General features: G+C 37.0%; 1 protein-coding gene across 7 annotated transcripts in view; it reads right to left on the reverse strand.

The window, feature by feature from the left end:
- PDE7A (phosphodiesterase 7A) overlaps positions 1 to 20,362 on the reverse strand; it is a 76,079-nt gene that overhangs the window by 33,465 nt on the left and 22,252 nt on the right. For 4 of the 7 annotated variants that reach the window (XM_041412585.1, XM_041412581.1, XM_041412583.1 and 1 more), the window contains exon 2: positions 2,617 to 2,677. In XM_041412585.1, the coding sequence (XP_041268519.1) occupies positions 2,617 to 2,677 (61 nt within the window). Of the gene's footprint in view, positions 1 to 2,616; positions 2,678 to 9,521; positions 9,651 to 20,362 lie in introns of those variants that run through there. The other 3 variants (XM_041412587.1, XM_041412584.1, XM_041412582.1) reach the window with 1 other exon arrangement.

A 20,362-nucleotide genomic window follows, 5' to 3' on the forward strand; every position in this document is an offset into this window, starting at 1 on the left:
TTTAAAATAGTAAATAAGCCACAAGGGAGTGGCTTAGTGTATATTTTGGGAATGGGGTATGACAGATGAGTCATTACAGTCAACGCTGCTTGTTTATATCGACACACTGATGAAGGCAGTTAGGAGTTAGCTTTTTATTTTGCATACCCCCTAAAACAGGGTCTTCTAAATTGAACCTGGACACACTGCCATAGCACAGGAATTCCTGTTTACTTGGTGTAAATGAATTTCCATTGCATTACCTTTGGAACAGCCTGAAAACATTGAATGAACCAACTTGGCCAGCACAACAAAACAAAGACAGAGGGAGATACTGCAGATACTCTTAGCCTGACATTTTTGGTCTGCTAAGATAAGCACTTGATCAAGGGATATTTTATTAGTAGATACAGTCTGTATGGAATAAAGCCAACCAAGTAAAAGGCAAATCTTCTCATGACTGTGTCTAACTTCCCATTAAGTTACAGCTGAGGATTCCTTATAGCTTCTTCTGCTCAAGTGCACTAAGATAAATAGAACAAAAACAAAACTCTAATAATACTTCAAGAAAAGCAATGCTTTGCATTTCTTGCAAAAAATTGCAATGGAATATATTAACCCTTGAATCTACTCTGACATGAATGTTTCTACATTCTGATGAGTCCAACTGTTCAGCTTTCAGGCTGGTCTTTTTTACAGGCGATTTACAAGTACAAAAATAATAAATATGTAAATAGTTGCTAACTTGTACAGTATAGTACACATAACATTTGCGTAAAACAAATTATATCTATTAAGTGAGAAAATAACACAAATTTACCACACAATGACTCAAACATGCCATGAGAAATTTTTTGTTTGCTTGTTGGCACCCTCCTCCCCCACCTAAGTTGGAAGTCAATCCTTTAAAAGATTTACTGCTTCTGAATAGCAGAACAGCATGAATGAATTATGCCAGCAAGAATTATACTATTAATAACAAGCATCAATCTCATTAGGTAATCATTAATTTCAATGAGAGTACAAGTGAAAAATTAATTTACTTAACATCATGTTCTGAATATTCTCCAGTTTTACTTATGAGAATACTGGAAGTTTTCCAAGACAAATTAAATTTTTCTCTCCAGTCAGATGTATATATCAAAAACTAGAGGAAGCCATGCTTTGCTTCTCTCTAGAATTACTTGAGCATTATCACATATCCTTCTGCAGAAATGATGGGTCTAACTACTTCATTTTAACTTTTGAAAACAAAATAAACCTATTTACAACAACAACAACCCAGCAGCTATTTCAAGAAACATTTAGAATCCAGTATCTTCTGTTCTCATCTTAACAAATCCCCAAAGTAATTAAATTCTCTGATCAAAACTCCTTCAGTAGATAGTCAGTGCTACAGTATTAACAACTACACAAATGTAAAAAAACAAAATAACTGGAAAAAACGTGAAGCTGTTAAGTAAAAATTGGATTTATATGTATATATAGCCATATATTCCTACATATGGAATATGTGGGTCAGGACTATTAATTCATATACACACATGCATATAGCTTACAACTTTAAATTCATAGACAATGAAATTGTGAATTTCTGGGGACTTTAACTTGTACAATATACAACAAAACTGAAAAGACTCAGGGCATAAAAAGACATGTTCTGGCTGATTTAGTTGGAGATGGTTAAGAATTTGTAATGAGTAGCTGTTGGGTGTTCATTGAGCTGTGTGAGACACCATGCAAGCATTCATAGTCCATTTCAACACAAATTCATAGCTCAAGGTGGCCTAAATTAAGTGGCACCACACAGCAGTGGAACAGACTTAGAGAACATAACACAGTCCCCGTGCCATCTGCACCACCAGGAGCCTCCAGGAGAGGTGTAGGAAATACTGAATCTGGCAGCCAGATCTGCAAGAGCTTTGCATCTTTCTCCTCTCAACAAATGACCTCAACTCCTTCTGTGCACTCACTACCACAGAGGGTCTCCCCTGCATGCTTTCCCCTCCCAATAACATTCTTTTGTTTGAACTCAGCTTTACCCTTAATCTCCTTGCTACCCTGGAAGCACTCCTCAGTAAGTTGACTGAGCTACGCAGCCCGGTCAAGCACCCTTTCCTTTCTCAAGTCACCTTCTAGGATTAACAAGAAAAATATTGTTTAAAATCATATCATTATTTCAAGAACACCTCACACATTTCATAGGCTCAGTACTGAAGTTTTTAAGAGCGTGTGGTAACTCTCCAATAAGTGCTCTCTAAGCTAAAGTTTTAACTAAAAATATACCATGCAGAGGTGGTAAATTCAAATACAGAAAGACCAATCATGAGACCCTTAGAAAATTTTACTTCTACCAAACACATTGGGTTAATTATAAGACCTTTCTTTTTTCTTCAATATAGGAGTAAAACATCCTACACAATGTTTAACTCAGGAAAAAAAAAAAAGAAAAAAAGAAAACAACCAAAAAACCCAGGTCACCACATAATGACCCAAAGTCTTGTAGAGATGCTAACCAAAATATTATCCAGGAGAAAGAGAATGTTAAGTTTATTAATTCAACAAAGATACAAAAATGTTATTATTTAAATCAACCATAAATGTTGGAACTTGCAATACAGAAAATTATATGCTCACCTAGCATACGAATGTACAACGCAGTCTGGTCAGAGCTGTCATAGGAAATTGCTCCACGTCTCTGAAAAAAATAAGTGTATTTTAAGCAAGTTAGAAGCAAATAATTTTTAAATTGAAATGAAAATGAAGTATTAATTGACCACTTCCATTTTAACTCTTAACATTAGTTTTAGAAATTGTGTGTCTTTCATGCAAAATGCATTTTTCTAGTATATGTATGAAGTGATTTTGCTTTAAGAGGGAACAATGGAAGGATTGGAATTGGTAGGGAAAAGATTATGAAAAACAAGATGAGAGTGTGGTTAAAAACAACCCCACATATTCCTTTCCAATGTTCCTCAACCATTCCTCACAATAGGAAAGATGTAGAACGAGATTACACAGACACAAGAAAGCCTTCTAGAACACCATACTTGAAACAAATACTTGCAGTTCCTGGTTCATGTATCTACTTTTACCTATGGAGTATTTCCATCTTCCAAAGGTAAGAGATGTAAAAACTGAAATGACACCTTTACTGCCACATGCTACTTTCATTCTACCCTGTATTTTCTCTAGGTAAAACAAGGTATCACTGAGGTAAGATATTATATATAAAGGCATTTCAGAGAAAGCCAGCAAGCAGTATTTCAAATTTGATGATAAAAGTTCAGAAGAGTCATCAAATTATCCATGTACAAGATTGAGATACTCCCACACAAGCTGTATTTTTTACCTACATGGGACACATATGTTTCATATATATTCAGCTACACAATAGTCACAATCCAGGAAGTCTCCCACAAAGCAGCAAGCTTCTCCTCTAACAGCTAAAAACTGGAGCAATGTTCTCACTGGCATCACACAGTCTGCAAAGCATGACTCCACCTAGCACCCAGCCTCACATTGTGCCTTAATTGTACTTGACCATCTTCTGCCCCTTCCCAAGGCCTTCGTTAATGTTACTTGTTAATCCTAGGATCAGAGATCATCTTCACAATCAGACCTCCATTTTGACAGTTTGGAGCATTTGTTCTTTATAGAAATAAGATTTTTTGTGGGAGGTGCACATTAGAAACTCCTATGACCCTTCTCTGTACATCACACTTCTTTCTTACACTGAGGACAGTGAAGTCCTTGATGCCACCAAGAGTCACCACGTGCCTTTGAGAACTTCAGATAAAAGTCAGCCTGGTGGCAAACACAATCACCCATTTTTTTATGCATCCATACATAAAATATTGTATGGATATGTATATATCCATATATGGATATGTATGTATATTATTATCCCATACATCCTGTGTCAGGAACAACTACCTCAGGGACACACAACAGCCTGGAAATGTGCAAGTTCAAAAGATAAGAAATCAAACCATGTTAGGAAACAGGATAGAAAAAATAATGTTGCCTATTGAGAAGAATTCTGAAGGAAAGGAAATGAAGGAAATAAAAATTACATGGAAAGGCAAAAAGGCAGAACTGCTGATATGCATCTATCTACAGAACAACCTAAATGAACTCAAAGACAGACTAGAGATGAGTAACCTCAACCACCATGATCTGTACAAGTGATGTGCTAAGGCTCCAAACTCATAAGTTACACTTATTCTTTTTAATACTTTTCATGCAAAAAAAAAAACAAAAAAAAACCTCAGACTTGAAGTTGTAGATGTTTTTTTTCCAAAAGTAAGCTTAATATGCAATTACAGAAGTGACCAAAAGACCTAGGTCCAAACAGGATCCAATACTAATAATGGGGTCCAAGCTGTTGTAAAGACTACAAGGAAGATCTCCCTGTACAGAACTTTTATGTTGTCTCAGCCTTTGTTCTATATTTCCTTGGAATATCATAAACCATGCAAATAATTCCTCAATATATGTTTGTACAGCATTTCTCACAGCAGTATGCCTGTCCCGATGGGAAAGGTAGAAATACAACTACTCAGCCAGCAAATGATGCTGATTTCTCACTAACATTTTCAATGTTTTTCATTAAACATGCCTTTAAGTTTCAGCAAATCTCAGCTGAATATATTTTCCATAGCCTGGAACATTTCATATCACTGACTAGGCAAAATCAGTGATGTAATTTAGTGCTAACTTGCAATTTGCACCTGTCTATCACAGATTTCTGGACATGTCCAGTACAGTTCTGTAATCTAATACAGGAGAAACCTAAGCACACATGCAGCTACAAGACCCACATACAACTGGAGCATTAGTCTCCAAGAAAGAAAACAATATACAAAAATTTACTGAAAAATAAATCCTTTTGATATGTCGATTCTAAAAGTAATGTCTATTACTTGCTCCCTAAAATAAAATATTGTTAGATAAAGCAGTATATATGAAGTAGTGTATCCATGTATGATATCAAATACAGAGCACATTTTTAAAAGCATACAGTAGTTGCTTATACAGACAAGTTATTTTGCTCTGCAAGGATATACTTGAAACAATCAAATCTAGTAAAACTACCTTAGAAAATTTGGTTCTCTAAGGAAAAATAGAGACAATTTATTGTATAAATTTCACTAGCAATGCTACACAAATAGTAGGACAATTTCAGCTACTTCTGCTAAAAGGACTGAGGTCTCAAAGATACTTATTCACTGAAATTTGTGAAATAAAATAGATAAGAGGAAAACGGGTATTAGCAAGTTCCACCAACAGATGTTGGGGGGGTGATGAGTGGTCAGATCTTTTTTCTTTAGACCAGGCAAGTAAGTGAGGTACAGAGTTGAGCACTGTGGTGGGCAGTCAGAAACAGAGGACAAAGCTAATGGTACCGAGGTTTTTTAGCAGCTTGTGATAAGTAAACAATATTGCACTCATCCAGACACGATGCTGATCCAGGCAGATGGCTTTGTGTCAGCTTACCCTGCAAGTACCTAACAGACCATCTCCTGCACGTTGTGGTGCATCACCTCTTTTCCCATTTCAAATAATACTGTCAGTGCATTTGTTATCTACCCCCTACAGTACTCCAGAAAAATGCAAGGAAAAAGGCAGAAAGAGAGAAGTAATTAAACATACTCTCTAAGGGGTTCTTTAAGATATATTGTTCAGATTCCACTACTTAAAACCAGTGAAGAGAAAAACCAGATTTAATGCTTCAGTTTTTACTGCAATATGATCGGACAGCAAATTCATAAGGAAGGCAAATGGGTCCTGAAGAACTGAAGTTACTGTCAAGCACCCAACTGTTCACACAATTTAATCAGCAGGATTTTACTCTTGTTGATGACCAAAAAATGCCACCCTCCTCATGGCTAATCAAAGGCCCACTCTCTGTAGCCTACACCAAAACACCAACACCATACTAACCTAAAAATACACCTTACTTACACAGCTGAAACAATCATAGCATACACTGAATCACCCTGCAGACACCTTGGATCAGAAAATATTACTTGTCGTCATGTTATTGTCAATATTTTTAACTCATTTACCATAAGAATTTATTTCTAAATCTCTGCACCACCTCTTCGGTCTACCTGAAGGTTTGTACTTGTTAATAACAATACTGACCCTCTGTACAAATACCAAACAAATAAGCACCATTCCAGCAAGCAGACAAAGTTACTGGTGCTCAAAGACAAGACAACCCTAATGTGTCTGTGTTTAGGCAGGTTCCATTTTCAAACGTAAGGACAACTTGGTTGGTGGGAATGTGATGGATTTTAAGTGATTCAACAGATTCCTCAAATGATTTCCTGAGGTTCTCAACTGCTCTGCTCCTTTCCAGGCACAAGCACAGCCACCTGAACCGGGTGGACTATTTTGCTTCAGCAGTGAAGATGGATGTCAGAAACATGACTGGGAAGGATAGCTTATACTGGATTTCCACTTTCAAAGCCTCACCTTAAACTTCAGTTTCACACAGGAGTATTTTTTATTCTTCAAAAGTGCGATACAGTCAAAAAGCTTCCTTTTTTCTTCTCCTTTGAGACAAATTTGTGGAAAGTGAATGGAAGCAGTTCAAACTAAATCGAAAGATGCATTAATCCCCTAAGAACAACACTGATACGAGGACTGCAAAACCGTGCAAAGGGAGTATCTCTACCAGAACTTAGATACATTAATCCCGTAAGAACAACACTGATACGAGGACTCTGCAAAACCGTGCAAAGGGAGTATCTACCAGAACTTAGATTTTAAGTCAGATCGTTCTGAATATCTTTTCAGAGAGTATACAAAGTTATTAAAGGCCACGCAACGGGAATAACATGCCAAAATAGCACACAGATACATCTTCAAAGGGAAACCGTTTACTGATGCTTGGGAGTACAAGCATTTGCATGTACCACTTGGAAACGGAGCACCTGCTGCTGTTTGTGTCAAACAGAAATGTTTCCATTGATGTATCAGTTTTATCGCACACACTTCCCAATCTTGTTGAGAGCAGAGCACCAGCATTACAGCTGGGCACTTCATTTTGGCAAGGGCGAGCTTGTGGACTGTCTACCAAAAAAACTCCTGTTCTCATTCTCTAACAAAACCTGCTAGAGCTGTTGGCCTTCTAAATTCAGTAACACCCATCAAAAGAACCATACATGCTTTTTGATGGACTACACGACCCTCATTCTGTCACTTGGTTGTTTATTCAGAAGCTCAGAAAGCAAAGACAGAGGACAGAAAGCAAGACAGGCAGGTGTTTTTACCTACCTGACTTTCTAGTCCAAGATCTTTGCTGAACTATCAGAGCATTAGTCTCAACTGCTTTGAAGACAAGTGTGGTGCAGTTGTTATACCATAGCAACTGCAATGTACTGGTTATGCTGCCTCAAATATACACCCTTGGAAAGCATTTAAGATCATAAGACCGTTTATGAACTAGGAGTCTTGAGAATGACAAACTAGTTAAGACCTGATTTCTCCATTATTAGATTTCAAAAGCAAGACTGTCATGTATCTTAGACTTATTTCAAGTATTTAAAACTTTCATGCTAAGATTCACAGTTTTCCAAAAAGCACCATCAAGTCTTTAACTCACTAAAGCACAAAAAAATACTCTTTACAAGCACTTAAACTGACACTGAAATCAGGCAAGCCACTGCAAAATAGTCCTACTACTATTTAAAAATCTCACTGCAGTTCAAAGCATTACTCTGGAAGTTTATCAAACCAGCAGTAATAAAATGTCATTCATACTGCCTTCCTGAAATTTCATCAGCAAAAAGAATCACACCTTTCCATCAAATATTCAAACGTGATAATTTTAATATTTTCTTCCATGTAAAGCTATTTCACATGATCACCTCCCAAGACAGATGGCAACCATTTTTAAACTTAGCTATCGTTTGAGTGATAGTTATCAATGTTAGTGATACATATATCTCACAAGCATCTGTAAGCTATTTTTTCTTATACACCTCAGATGTATATCATGTGGCGTAAAATTTCTCCAAAGCTTTATCGATATTTAAAAAAACCCAAGACTTAAAAATCTACAAAACAAAAGCTTGAGAATTGATCAGAAAGAATGTACAGTCAAAAAAAAACCCCACAAGCAATTGGTTTAAGTAAGGACAGTAATACACTGTATTGACTAAGGAAAGTAAATCAGAATAGCATCAAAGCAATGGCAAAATAGGTAACTGAATGAATACAAAAACACTAATTTTTTAAAAGAAACCACCACTAGCACATGTAAAAACACAATCATAAATAGCAGGGAATTTTATGCCTAATTGTATTATGTCAGCTACCTGGAATTTTTATTTTTCCTCACTTTAAAACAATCTCTGGCCAAACTGGATTAGACATAATCCTTGAATAGGTTTTTTATGTCAAGTTCCAAAAAGCCAGCAGTTCAACAACATACCAGTAAAATGCAGATGATGTACTGGTCTAGCACACAGGCTGTAAATCTGTAGAATCTGCCTTCACTCACAAGCGAACATCCATTGGGCATCCTGGTCTTTTTCTTGATGTGACAAAAGTTGTCACAAGTGCTAGCAACTAAGCCTGACCATTTTTGCTTTTCATAAATTTAGAAACACATTATTGGCAATGACTGAAGAGTACAGGCATGGGTGCCTGACAAAGCTTGTTTTCACAACAAACTCAAATTCATGCTTGCTCAGATTCTCCTGTTAATTCTACAAAAAATTTAGAAGTGTGTATCAGCAGCAATAAGAAAAAAAATTATCTATGAATGCAGGAACTGTATTTTTTTTTCAGTTTCCTTAATTATCTCCAATTATTCTGGCTCTCCTTCATTATCCTACACTTAAATTTATTCCTCCTTTTTGCAGTGAGCTATGCTGAGAAGAGCCTGATCTCATCTCCAGACACCAATCTCACCTATATTTACTAGCACAAATATCCATTATGGGGATACTTATATTCTTTGGAATGAGAGATTAAAACCTTAATCCTAACATTAGCACGCATTTTACAGAACACAGGGATCTCAAATGGAAAGGCTACAAAGTAAAGCAGACACTTCACATAAGCAAACAAAACTGGTATTTCCACTCCTGCAACTCTGAAATCAACAACACAAAAAGGATATCCTGCCCAGGAAGCAAAATACACTAATTTGTATTATTCTCACTATGTTTAAAATAGTTTGTCCTTATTTTCACAAAGGCTTTAAGGTGCTATAAAACTGGAAATCTGTTGGTAACACAGGCAAGCCAACTCCTGCCATTCAGAAGCCATTTCAGATCCTTTTTTTCCGTCTCCTCACTGGCACTGCTACAAACGCACTCCTTCCCACTTCAAGGCAAGCAGAAGTCAAGAGCTACAAATTCATGTATGAACACTTAAGAAACAGTCTTAAATGGCAAATGACGTTTCCAAAACATTTTAGATTTTAAAAGGAAAAATAAGCACTTGTGAAGGTATCATGACCTGTTTTGTCTCAGACTACTTATAAGCCCAGTTAGTCAAAACATATTTAAAAAATGGCCTACCTTAGAAGTAATCCATTTGATAAGGATCAGAGCTAAACACCAGATCAATGCAATTCCCATTGGATCACCCCAAATACCTGAAGCATAATCTCCCCCCGATGGCCGCCAGTGCTGAAAGAGCAGGGCACAGCAGTGAGGCACAAGGCAGGCAGCAGCTGTCACCTGACAGCCCCTGCAATGTGCTCTGCCCCGCTCCTCTCGCTGCCAACGCTGGGCTCAACAACTAAGTTTTACAACCAGAGGATATGGCAATTAGTAAAAACTCACTAAACCCCACAGAAATGCCAACGGAAATGTAAAACCATGATTACATCCTTTCATCATCTTTAACTACAGCAAAGTGTGCCAGACAATAGGATCAAACCCCAGTAGTCAAAACACTCGAGCTAAGACAGGATACTGCCTTGCCTTCAAATGCTATCAAGAGCCTGTTTCCAGCAGATTCCACCACTTGTGATATTCACAAGTTCCTTTTATCTCTGCCACCTGGAGAACTGCTAAGAACTGAACTTCAAAACATATTTCAAAATTGCTTTTATAGCAACCTAATATAAATAATGTTAATGAAAGTTAATGCACCGAATACGTGCAATTGTTCAAACCAATTGTCATTGTCTAACTTCTTTTGTCCACTAAATACCAAGCCATCCTTCATACTAACCATTCACACTCATGCCTGAACTGGCACGGGGCTTTTATTTATTGCTCCAAGGGTTGAACCTGCCTACAGCCTCCCTAGCCCTTCCCAGGGTTGGAAAGCAGTCTCACTTTCTCCAAGAACACTGACTGTGCAGCAAAGTTGTCCTACATGCTTGGTGCAGCCTTGAGATTCATTCTAATTTCTGTCATTTTAAGCTGACAAGTGTTTCATTTGGGAAAAAAAGGAGATACAGTGCGGGAGAAAAAGGAACAGTGTAGGATAATGAGGGGTTTAAAAGGATGACAGCGAATAACTGAAAGCAAAATTATATGAAGAGTCTCCTCTTCCTATAATTTTTTTTTTTTTTCAGAAAAAACGAATTCCAATATGTCCACAAAACACAAAAGTTAGCTCAGATCACTAAAGGAGTAGTTTAAACATTAAGAAACTAACTTCCTCCCCTCTAAAGGAAAGGGGACACACACCTCAGCAGATGTTTACTGAATTAAAGAGATTTGTTAAGTGGGATAGAGCTCTTTGTTATTTTATACCATGATTCTGAATATTTATTATGTCTTTTAAGCTATAAGCATGTTCTCAGCACAACCTGGGAGTCCCTACAGAACCATTACATTCCCAACATTTATCTTCTGCCCTGTCCCCACACCCCAGAAAAAGTCAGATCAAAACCAAAGGCAACAACATTCAGAATGGGTCTTTGTGTACATCACTTAATGAATGCAGCACTTATCTAAAAGTCTGTTAAGTTCCACACAAAATACAAACTGTCACAGAAATAAATCTAAAAACATTACCACCTCCAAATAGTGGACAAGGTTAAAACACCCTAACAATTAATCACCGCTAATCTGATGTGTCTTTAAAAAACAAACCCACAATAAATGGCATCAGGCTATATTTGCATTACAGTTTGGCACAACTGGAGCAGATCAAAACACACCTGCTGCTCAGATCTTTACACCTATACTATATGAAGCCCAGGAGTTTTAGTTTGTTTTTGAAGGCCATATTTACTCCATCTTCCCGAACCAGATCCTACCACAGGAGGTTCAAAGCTGCCAAAAAGTGATCCAATCAAATCTCTACAACCTCATTGAGGGTTAAGGCACATTAGGTGCACACAATGAGTGAATGATTTAGTTTCTTTTGGAAGATGCCTGGTTAGCACATACCAAAACCACTCCAGAAAACAATCAAATGAGCAAAGCAAACAGGGACAATGCGGCGATTTGCTTCAAGACTGAACTCTCCTCTGAATAAAACTCAAGCATAAATAGCCTTATAATGTTTGAAATGTCAAGCATTTCAAAGAGTATAAGGCTATTTATGCTTGAGTCACCACTATTATCAATCCCTGGCATATCTTGTTTTCCTGTCTCAAAACACATGAAGATGTTCTTGGAGTGTGTGCATAGTCTTGCCCCAGGTGCATGAAGCAAGACTTTCTTCCACCAATTTCAGAAATACAACATTATCTTAGCAAACAGAGCTATACAAAGTGATCACCCTTTCCTCTTTTGTCTTCCACCATTAAGTGGTTTAATTAAGAAGCCTTCTCTTACTGGAAGTTATCTTAAAACTGTCTCATGCATAAGTTTATTATGAGAACACAGAAATAAAAGTATTTTCACTGCATGTTAAGCACCACTAGACCATTATTTGTTTTAATTACAGCTTGGTAATGGAAAGATTCTTTCTGGCAATACAATTCTGAATTTGGAGACAGAGTAAGATCAGAAAGTGCACTGGTTTGTATGAGAAGTTTAACAAATCACACAGAAGCTGAAGTGCTTCTTTTGGGGAAGTGCTGCTTTGAATAACCCTACTAACAGCTGCAAGGTGAAAAAGATTACATTTTACAAAGAAGAAATTATTCAAAGTTATTAATAAATACTGTAAACCCACAGGTAGAAGGCTACATAAAAATGCAGTAAACTGAATTCCATCTGGGTTAACATACTCCCTGTTATACTGCCTCAGTTCTGGGATTGCAGGGACCCTTGAGCTGTGGACATCACCATCAGTCTCAGCTTCATCTTGAAACTAAGAAGCACACAAAAAAGAATAGCTATCATACATTGCATTGTATTTCTTTTTTAATTGGGAAAGTTGCTAATGGTGTTTCATTTTCTTTACTGCTTCCTAACAGATTCTTTTTCAGTTTTTCTAAAACCCATTTTCTTGATGTCTGCAGAGACACCACATTTGGTAAGGCAAGATTTACAGTAACTAACATTCACATACAAGTTTTTAATTATTCCTCTCTCCTTACCATTAGTTCACATGTACAAGTGCAATTGCTATCTCTTACCATTTCTGAAGAAACAGAAATATCCCAACGGCTTCAATGTACACTTGATGATATGCAGCACTGTAGATGCATTTAAGCAGTCAAAGACATGTTTTGCTACAATTTTTGCATTGACTGAACAAACCTCTCTGTGCTATTCCTGATAAGACAAGCATGCATTATCAATACAGCAGGAAGCAGCTGGAGTCTTGAAACAGTTGTTACAAAGATTCCACTCAGGAATTTGCTAAAGATACCAGTTTGCTCTCATTGGGAAACAGACATCACATGGGACCAGCTCCTATCCATTCAAAGTAGCTCCCCCATCAACACACCATGATTATTTGTAAGGCTCCAATTATTTCCATATACACTCCTAGAGATTTGCAAGGTTCCATGTGGAAACCCATTATTTCCCATTACGTACTCTGCTATCATGTACAGCATCCCAATCTTACTTGTATATTTCTAAGTACCCACCTAATCCAAATACCATATTTATTTATTTTCCTAATGTTCATCAGCCCTGAGAAATGGCTCAGGGTTGCCTTACAAAGCTTAGTATCTACTGTTTGTGCAAAAGTGCTTTTAAATGCTCTAAGCCCCTCAAAAAAAACAACATTTCAGTAACACCTACAAGAAATCCAGAGCTGAAGCAACGAGCACCAGATTTCAGACACACTGCTGCGTCTCAAATGATGCTCCATTTTAAATACAGCAGGGCTTTGTAGATCTCCATCACCATCTGAGTTTTTATGCTCAGCTGGAGGCATAAAATTGCTTATCACTCCTACTTCAGGTCAGAATGACCTGATTTCATGTGCATGCACCTGTACACCTGGCCCAGAAAAGAAATCTCTATGGAGTCTCCTTTGCCCTTCAAACACCCCCTTTCAGAACAGAGTCCTGTGGCACACTGATTTCTAGGATACACTCCTGACTGACCTATTACTTGCTGTGAACCAGTCTGGGAACTTTACTATATTAACAGCTTGTAATGACAGTAGAGGAATAAGCCTATCATTTACAAATTCATCAGCACACAGTGGAAAAAAAAACACAACTCATTTCCATCTTTTCTTTGCTTTTCTCCCTGTCTTGTTGTATATCATGTGTGATCTCTCTCTCCAGCAGACTTCACTAAAAAAGAATAATTAAATGGTAATCTACAAGTATTCTTGTAACAAGTGTGGGTAGCTGCTGCTGCAGCCCAACCCAACCACTAAACACTGCTCTCATGGGCAAAAAAGAAAATGCACCATTATTTTTATAGATATTAAATATAGAGATTTATAGAGCAGAACTTCTAGAATTTCACAATGTATACATAATGACCAACTTTTACAAATGCTACTTCTATTTACATCTTATTTTAAAATGTTATCTAAGCATTTTTCTTCCAATTCAGCTTCTTATTTAAAAGATTAATCATGTTAGCCTAAGTTGCAACTAGGTACAAGATTCCAACTACTTCAGCTGTTTATTAACAAAATCATAGAATCATTTAGACTGTTAAAGACCTTTAAGATTATCAAGTCCAGCTGCGAACCCAGCACTGCCAAGTCCACCACTAAACCACATCCCTAAATGCCACATCTACGCATCTTCTGAATAATTCCAGGGACAGTGACTCATCAACAAAGCTACGTATCAGCTAGCAAGCAATAAGCAAATACAAAAATCGAGGAAAGCAAAATTCACCCTCACGACCACAATAAATCACCATTGCAACTACCTAACTCATTGCAACTAAACTCAAAAGGCTGGTTGATCTTAAACCAAGGGCTGAGAACTCCAAAACATGAACTTTGAAAGTCAAGAACAGCTACGGATCCAGAGGGCAGAAATTATAACCTTAAAAACCACTTTTCAGTTTTAGAAATCTTCCATTTCAGCCCTCAGTAAGATAGAAAAGGGAAGAAACCCCCTTAGAAGAGATACAATTCCAATGAATGAAAGAAGTCAACAACTTGCATTTCTGTACCATCACCCATTCAGTGAATTTTCTATTGCTACTGCAACATAGCAATAGAAAACAATCAGGATCATGCTGTGTTCTTTCTAAATGAGGTAAGAGGTAGTCTATATTTTATAAATAAATCATATAAATCTTTGTCCAAAAAAGCACATTATTAAACATTGCATTTTTTTGTTGGCTGTTTTAAACCTTTCCTCTTATTTGCTCAACATCACGATTTTGCAGGTTGACAGAAATGGACATGTAACAGTGAAAAAGGCAAAACCGTACATATCACAGTTGAGGGGTGTATAAGAACACTTTTTTAACTTCCTCACATAGATTAAACACCTTGAAATGGTTTACTTCTTTTTAAAATTATTCTTTTGCAATACAAATTAGAACACTCTCAGTACTTCTGTCATATCATGAACTAGATGTGTTTTCATAAGAAAAAGTATTATATGGTATAAACTGTCTCAGTGACAAGCAATCCAATTTAGATCATTTAAACAGAGAAACTGACATTTACTGTTTTAGGTAAAACAAATCACCACAAGATTAACTGAAGCTCTACAATACAGTATTCTTCCTCTGATTTATTCAGACACATGCTTTCAAAGGATGTTTACTTACTGTGGCATTTTAGGACTTTACTTAAATCCACAGAACTAAGATTTGTGCTTCTCTCCGGAGAAAAGATTCTGGAAAGGAGTTATACAGCACTTTTTTTAAAACCTCTTTAAAAAAACAAACCAAAAAAAGTATGAAAAAGTACATGACGCACATGTATTTGTCATCTACTTTTTTTTGGAAATACTAATTTTTAACCCCTGGATGTAGTGAGTCTTATCACCTTGGACAGAGAACCATATTAGCAGTTGCACAGATGCTCAATCAGGACTGGTCTACAGCAGCCTGTATCTGCCCACACCTGTTGGCAGGTACTGCCAACCTGCTCATTCACAGCAAGAAACACGGCCCATTTTAGAGTTCAATACAAACACCTTCACCTGTGATTTCAGAGTTAAAGAACTCTACCATTGTTATAAAACAAAGTTCCACCAGGGTCTCAAGACTGCAATCCACTCAGTAAAGGTAGATTTAGAACTCAAGAAGTTGAGTTTTATCTGCTCCGAGTTACTGTGTTTCACTGTTAAATACACCTTCAGCCAAGACTGAATGGTATACTGGAAGCAAATCAACAGTAATTTCAATTCCCACGTACTTCACATATTGCAAGTAACCCAGCTATGTAAGTGAGAACAGTTGAACATTACCGTGTGACAAGGAAAGCTACCAATGTTTTAGACTTTGGAATAAAAAATTTATGTTCTATTTCTAAAGCATGTCCTTTGAACAGTGAAAGATCATCTTACTGTGCTATATTTAAATGGGAATCTAAATAAAAAACACTGAGTTTACAATCTCACAGAAAGACACGGCAAAACTGTCAACACATCACAACAACCAGAAAAGAAAATTACAGAACTTAAAGTCACACAAGTTGTATCTTATAATTCTTTACAAACTATCAATAAAAGACACAAAGGACACAACAAGTCTGCCTTCTAAAACCTCCAAGGTTTAAGCTTTATGCCTTGGAGAGAAGCTTTCCCAATAACTTTTACACTTACATGAACACTACTAGCTCACCCGTGATTCTTCAGAGCCTCCAGAAGCGTGTGTGTGGAAAGGGGGAGCACGGGAAGCACTCAGGGCCTCCCCACTCAGCAGCTCATGCATGAGTTTCTACAGATGAGCGTCTGTCCAGCTCACGAATTCAGAGAAGCGAGCAAGCAGTGCAGTAAGTGAAGGCTAAAAGGCACAGGGGCAGGGTACAATGATTATGCTCCTTTTCCCTTGCTCCCTGGGCTTCTTTCTCATTCACACATGAAAAGGAAAAGGAAATAAATAAAATTTATAGTAACAACTAAAAGCCTCTATTTGACTAAGTGATGGGTACTCCCATAGCTACGAGGGCTCACCTCTCTCTAAGCCTACAGTAATATCTTCCTGCCTTTTTCTTGTCTAGCAAGTTTTTCCTAATCCAGCACTGCTAAAAGCTACCTTTAACCCCTTCACACACACTTCAATTCACTTTGTAGGAAGCATTTAAAGAACAGTTTACACAAAATGAAAATATTCACGCTTACTAAGACTCCCCAGGCAACACAGCTACCATTTACTTAAAGCAAGGATGTTCAATTTTCAAATCTAATTTTAAAAAAATTAACAATTCCCACAGGGAAAAAACAAAGAAAAGAAAAGAAAACAAAACCTAACACATTTCAGCAGTTCCCGAGGCATACTGGCATATGCTAAAGCTCCAACAGTATGCTAAATATTAGAAAGGCAGTAATAAAATGATTTTTGTTCCTGTTTCCTTGCTAGCCATCACATAAAAATATTAGGTTGTCAAAAAAATTATATTTCAAGGGGAAAGGTGGAAGATTCACTTTCACAAATTAAGCAGAGACAGCAACAGAACATCTGAAATAAATAAAGTCTGGCTTTCATCCTCTTATTTTGTGATTATTTCCATTAAAGTAACTGAAGAACTACAGAGAATGAACACTGACACTGGTTACACCATTTGCTGTCAAATTGACAAATCAGTATTATATTTAATTTATGATAGTAAATGAAAATAATAATTAACTTAAAGTCATCACAGAGTTTATGAAGAATAAAGGGTGTCAAAGAAAGATCACCAAAAGGCAAAGCACAAAACTAAGAAGCCACCCATGGTATCACAGTACATGAAATACAGAAAAGACTGACGACTACATTCAACGTCTTTCACCTCAACAAAAACCCTAACATTTCAAGCTTAAAGAAAACCCAAACAAATGAAACTAACAAAAAACCCCAAAATTAACAAAAACCAAACAAAAGAAAACCCCATACACGCTTTATACAAACCCAAACCACAGCAGTTAGTTTCTGCTACAATGCTCTTCCCAGATGAAATTCATCTAGAGATGCATCTGCACTAAACACTTATTGCAGAATTTGCTCAGCCACCATACCCAAAAATGCTTTTAGTCTTCCATTTAAGAATAAAATGATCAATTTCAACCAAATTGAATAGGCAGACCAATTTCAGCTGAACCTCTTAAACGCTGAAGAAGCTCTAATGAGACAGCAAGCTGAAAACACTAGTTTCCCCCATGGCACACACCTGCCACTTCAACACCTTCCCTCACTTTCCAGGCCAAAATACATTATTGCCAGCTTCCCACCCTTCATTTTATTGAGTTACCTTTCTTACATACTTCTAAAATCTCATTCTCTGACCTGTAGCAGATGCAGATTTTTTATAGGAAATGCCCTAAAAACTTGCTAATGAAGTTTAATAAAGGGATTTTCATACAAACCTTATGTTTTACAGATGTCCACACAGCTTTAAACATGTAACTATTGCCTTGCATTAATATTCTGTCAACATGTGGGTGCCAGCAATCCATGCATCCAAACACTTTCCATCAAAAACCAAATCTACTTATTTCAGCTTCTCACCCACTACAAATAAAGCTGACCCTGAAACAGAGAGAGCTTTTCAGTAGTGTCGTGCCTCATGTCTGCAGGTGTTGAACTGAAACAGACTACTGTGTTCGAGACTGTGATACACTGAAAAGGCTCAGCTTTCCATTACAGAGATGTCAGTGTAAGAAATATTTTCCTGGACATTAAAAAAAAAAACCAAAACAAAACAGATTTGTTTTTGTTTGGTTTGGCATTTTTTCTAATAGGTCAGTACTATGAAAGAAGCTGCTGACAAAGGAAGAAGAATTGTAAGCTCAAAACTAATATAAAAAAATTCCAAGGCAAAAAACAATGCACGATTGCAATCCTCTTAGGGGAGGCATGGAAGGAGGTATGGAAACAGGCATACAAAGAAAGTGTTCTATTAATAGATTAATACATTTTTGATACACTTCACTGCTGACATTGACATAGGAAATAAAGGTGGATATTACCACTAGTATCTTTCTACAGCCTTCTCTCAAGAACTATATCCTTGTACAGACTCCTCATTATTCAACCTGAGTGTGCACTTTATCTCATTTACAACATTCCAAGACCTCCTACAATTAAAAACCACTTTAAAGAAATTTTTCTTACAGCAATTTCACAGCAGTACACCTCTGAATTTAATATGCCATTTTTGAGGTAACAAGATGCTACTTTCACTATCAGGATTTAAACACTAAACAGAAATTGAATTAAGCATAGAAAATACATTATTTCAATAGAATTTAGAAGATCTACATTTGTAAAATTAGGTGTCATTACTATTTTACTTAGTTATCCTGCAGGGATGCTGAAAACAGCCATATAATTATTACATTGTTTCTTAAAGAAGCAAGAATTGTAGCAATACCAACAAGAATGTTTTTCTCTGAAGCTGCTTGCCACCCACTGGACACCTGTCAGTCTTGGCACTGGCCTTTATGTGCCCATGTAAAGAAGATTTTGCATGGCATAGCCCTCTCTTGACCAAATTAGGCTAACCTCATCTGCATTGACATCAGTGCCTACAATTTTGGAATCTCATCGACAGAAATAGCTTTATCACAGGGCCCAGCATACAAATTAAGCATCTGTATAGGGCATGCTGAACTTGTGGAAGTGATAAAAAGCTGTAGTGGAAAAATCTTAGCATATACTTTGAAGCTGTATCTAATTAAGGCAATAGTTAGCTGCTCTGGGTGAACCTGTTATTTGAAGTCTGGGGTTTAGTCCGCTTGCTGCATGCTCTGTTTGCACACAAACTAATGATAAAATCTTACATTGTAACCAAGAATCATGACCAGTAGCTCCGTATGTATTTCAGGAATGTAGAAATCACACACATTTTTGATATCAGATTCCAGTTTTGTCTTTAAATCTGGCATCACTAATCATCCTGTTATTCTGCAAGAAGCCATTTCAGCTTGCTACAGGATTATCTCCAGGACTAAACTTCTGTTGTCTGCATGACAAACTAAAAATATCAAGACACAATTAATTTCATTAATGCTATATGATTTCGGCAGGAAAGGGGAAATCTGGTATATTGGATCATAATTTTCTTATTAATGTAGTAAACTAATTTTACAGAGGAACTTTTGGAAAGGAGCAGAAGGACAAAGCAAGCTAGATAAGCAACCCCCAAAACACAGTTGGAAAATGAGGTAAGAGAAGGAGAGGAGTAGCTTGTATGACTATAGCAAAATTCCAGACTTCTCATCATTATGTCAGAGCTGGGAGTTCACAAATCAAAAGGTGCACAGCATCACTCGCCCCATTTTCCAGGAGAAAGGAGGATCTGCTGTCAGTTACCTCATCAAATACGATAGAAAACAGACACAAGACCTCAATATAATTAAAGCCTTTCTCATTTTGACAGAATTTTAACTCATTGAAATACAGATGATCATGCAGAAAAAAAGAACAGTAGAAAACATTAAAAACTTTTTTTTGCTTTAGAATAAGTTACTGAACATGGATGTTATTGCTCCTAAAGGGAACAGTACTGGAAGTGCAAAGACTACTCCCAAACACATAGCTAAGAAATACAGAAAGAAATGCAACCCAACCTGTAGTTTAAGATCCCTGGGTTCAAGGTTCCATGGGGAGCCAGCCTGTGACACGCACAACAGAACCTTTCTTCCCATTCTGTAAATCAGCCTACTCCCACCAAAATTGCCTCAATGTCTTTCTTATTGCTTCCTACACAAAATTACAAGTTGCCCTCATGTCTCTAATCAAAAATTTCTGAACAACTCACTCTCAATCTAATGTCCCCTCTTTTGCATCATATTCCACCAAACAGTGGAGGAGAACAGGAAAAGAAAGGTAGCACATGCTGTGGCTAAATTGGTTAAATTAGCCTGGGTGAAGTCCTATCGCATATCACACCAGAGAACTCCTTGAAATCACCAGTG

Source organism: Onychostruthus taczanowskii, unplaced genomic scaffold (assembly GCF_017590055.1).
Source record: "Onychostruthus taczanowskii isolate IOZ18803 unplaced genomic scaffold, ASM1759005v1 scaffold4, whole genome shotgun sequence".
Lineage (NCBI taxonomy): Eukaryota > Metazoa > Chordata > Aves > Passeriformes > Passeridae > Onychostruthus > Onychostruthus taczanowskii.